Here is a 3159-nt window from a genome sequence, read left to right on the forward strand (position 1 = left end):
ACAGGCTGAAAAATAGCTTCTATCCGTGGGCTGTTAGGCTTTTAAATGGGACATAATCTTATGCAGAATTGACTTGGGAGGCCGGTGTGTGGTGTAGTTGGTTCACATGGTGTGGTGGGATGGAGGGTTTGTTGTCACTGTGTGTTGGGGGGAGAGAGCACAGGGGGAGGCTCAGCTAATCTCAATGTACACATGTTGTACTTTGACAATAAAGGTTTATTTATTTATTTATTTATTTATTTATTTATTTATTAGGGCTTTCACACACACACCCCCAGCGGCATTATTACAAAGTCAGCTTAATTGCCCCCAACAATCTGGGTCCACCTACTCGCTCAAAGCGACTGGGGGGGGCGGCTTACAAGCAGTAAAACGCAGTATAAAATAAATAAAATAAATGGAAGATATTTTTTTTAAAAAAAATACAATAACACACACGCGCGCGCGCGCCCGCGCTCCAGCGACAACCCAGTCAGACGAGCCATTCGATGGGCTTGATGGCTGCAGCACGTGGGACAACCGTCCTCAAATGTCCCGCTTTGCTTGAGAGGATAGCGTCCCACTCCCATGACCCTCGGCCGGCTCGAAACGCCCCCGCAGCGCTCCTTTCACCAGGTTTGGCCCTGGACGCCCACGGGTGGCTGTCACTACTTGAGGCGTCTTTCGGCTAGGCCAGGGGTAGGCAACCTCGGCTCTTTTATGACTCATGGACTTCAACTCCCAGAATTCCTGAGCCAGCCATGCAGTCTCAGGAATTCTGGGAGTTGAAGTCCATGAGTCATAAAAGAGCCGAGGTTGCCTACCCCTTGGGCTAGGCTCTTCTAAGGCGGAGTAAAATCGGCAGCCGGGCTGGCCCGCTCTTCTTCCCCGACGACGATATAACCCCTCCCGGTTCCTGCCTGCCCTGGACCAGGCCCCTCCCTCCACAAGCCCTCTCAGCAAAGCCCTGTGGGTTTGCTGCGCCCCCGGCATTCTCAGGAGAGGCTGCTCCGGCAAGCTTGTCTCCACCCGTCCCCTTTAAGGCACGACAGCTGGAAGGGAGCGTCGGCCGACGGCTGCTGAGCTGCACAGAGAGAGCGCAGGCAGCCCCCGAGTCCCGGCCACGGCTGGGGTAGCTCGCCTCCTGGCTGGGCAAAGCCCGCCCGCGGCTTTCCAAGAGGTGGTTAAAGGAAGGAAGCGCCGGGCGAGGGATCGCAGGTCTCCCCTACGAGCGTTCCCGGATCGTCTCCAGCCTTGGAGGAACGGCGTTTTCGGAGAGATCGGCTCTTTCCCAAGGCGCGGTCCCATCATCGCCTCCAACCATCGCCGGAAACCGGCAGGTATTCCTTCACCTCTCGAATCCAGCAGCCCCGATCGAAGGATTCGAGAAGTCGAGAAGCGATGGAAGGTCTGAAGGCGCTTGGCCACGCCGGCCCTCGACGGTCGGCTTCGTGTTAGGTCTGCCGGCCATCACAGATTCCGACGGCCCGGGAGGCTGAAGGTCCTAACGGGCGTCGCCCCAGATTTCTCCCAGAAGTTCTCGAGCCCCGGCGCCCAAACACCGAGGACTCCAAAGCCACTCCCTTCGCAATCCCACCCGCATCCGCGGCTCTTAAGATCGCTGCCAGACCGAGGGTGCTTGGAAAACACCCCTTCGGACGGCAGCCGGGAACAGCGAGGCTGGCGCACCCCCGTCCTCCGAATTACCCGCTGATTGCCTGGAACCTGCATCGCCCTCGGAGGCGGAGGCAGAGCCTGGGATGACGGCTGAAAGCTCTCAACCGACGGCTTGCGCGGTGGGCCGGCCGGACGCCGAAGCCGAAGCCGCCTCCAGGCTTCCCGGGCTGGTGAAGATGGAGCCGGCAGCCCCGGGAGAGGCCCTGGAGCCGGAGCCGTCGGAAGAAGACGTCGGCGCGATGGGGGGTTCGCGGCCTATCGGACGCCGCAGGAAGCGGCCGGTTCAGCGCGGGAAACCCCCCTACAGCTACATCGCGCTCATCGCCATGGCCATCGCGCACTCTCCGGAGCGCCGCTTGACCCTGGGCGGCATCTACCGCTTCATCACCGAGCGCTTCCCCTTCTACCGCGATGGGCCTCGCAAGTGGCAGAACAGCATCCGCCACAACCTGACGCTCAACGACTGCTTCGTTAAGGTGCCCCGTGAGCCCGGCCGGCCGGGCAAAGGCAGCTACTGGGCCCTCGACCCCCACGCCCGCGACATGTTCGAGAGCGGCAGCTTCTTGCGCCGCAGGAAGCGCTTCAAGCGCAGCGACCTTTCCACTTATCCGGCTTACATGCACGAGGCGCCGGGCCAGCCCGTCGGGCCTTCGCTGAGCTCGGCCTACGCCTCTCCTGCTGCTCTCTGCTACCCCTCCCAGCCGCCCCTCTTCAGCCTGGGCCCCCTCATGGCCCAGCCGAGCCCAGAGCTGGTGCAGCAGCATAGCGTGGACATAAACTCTTCTCCCAGCAATGCCTGCTCGTTTGGTGGGCCTGCAGCCTACTCCAACCAAACCTGCACTGCAGCTTCGGGCCTAGCCAGGCCCCACAACACCATGCCTTACTCCTACGCCATCCCCAGTGCCCAGCAGCTCCAGGTTAACCAAGGGTCTTATTCCCAGAGCAGCAACAGTAACCTCTTTGGGGCTTCTGCCCGTCTAGGAGTGCCTACCTCACCGTCCATCACTAATGACACGATGGATTTCTATGGCAGGATGTCGCCTAGCTCCTACAGCTCTTTTGCTCACGGGTACAATGCCAGTGGGCAACTCAGCAGTCCCGGAGCGTACCTGCGTCACACCACTTACTCCAGTAACATGGAAAGGTTCGTTTCGGCTATCTGAAGCCAAGGAGGAACTTGGTTGGGGGAAAAGAGAGCAAGGCAGGGCAAGGGGGCGAGATCTCTGGTTATATTATCTTCCCCTTGGGCTTAGATTATTGTCATAAGCATGTTAACCTGCACTGGCAGGAGGGTTGTGGTGTTCATTCAGTGCGACTGCACATCGATATGCCAATCAGCGCCATTATTTAAGTCTGTAAGAGGAACAGGACAATGGAGGTGTCCACGATACAGGGCTGGTGTAAAGATTTAATTTCGTGAAGCGAATGCACTATACAGTATGAAGCTAGTGACTCTGCTACTTAGGTGGGGGTGTTGAGAAGACCCAGGGGATCCTATGAAAT

At 58.7% G+C, this 3159-nt stretch overlaps 1 protein-coding gene across 1 annotated transcript; it reads left to right on the forward strand.

Annotated features, from left to right (window-relative positions):
- Positions 1–1739: 1739 nt before the first annotated feature.
- On the forward strand, positions 1740–2819 carry FOXE1 (forkhead box E1; the record flags this gene model as incomplete). Its single annotated transcript, XM_081321590.1, has 1 exon — positions 1740–2819. The coding sequence occupies one exon, from the start codon at positions 1740–1742 to the stop codon at positions 2817–2819; it is 1080 nt and encodes a 359-aa protein (XP_081177716.1).
- Positions 2820–3159: the final 340 nt, after the last annotated feature.

This window comes from Vipera berus (genome assembly GCF_964194415.1).
Source record: "Vipera berus genome assembly, chromosome: 2".
NCBI lineage: Eukaryota > Metazoa > Chordata > Lepidosauria > Squamata > Viperidae > Vipera > Vipera berus.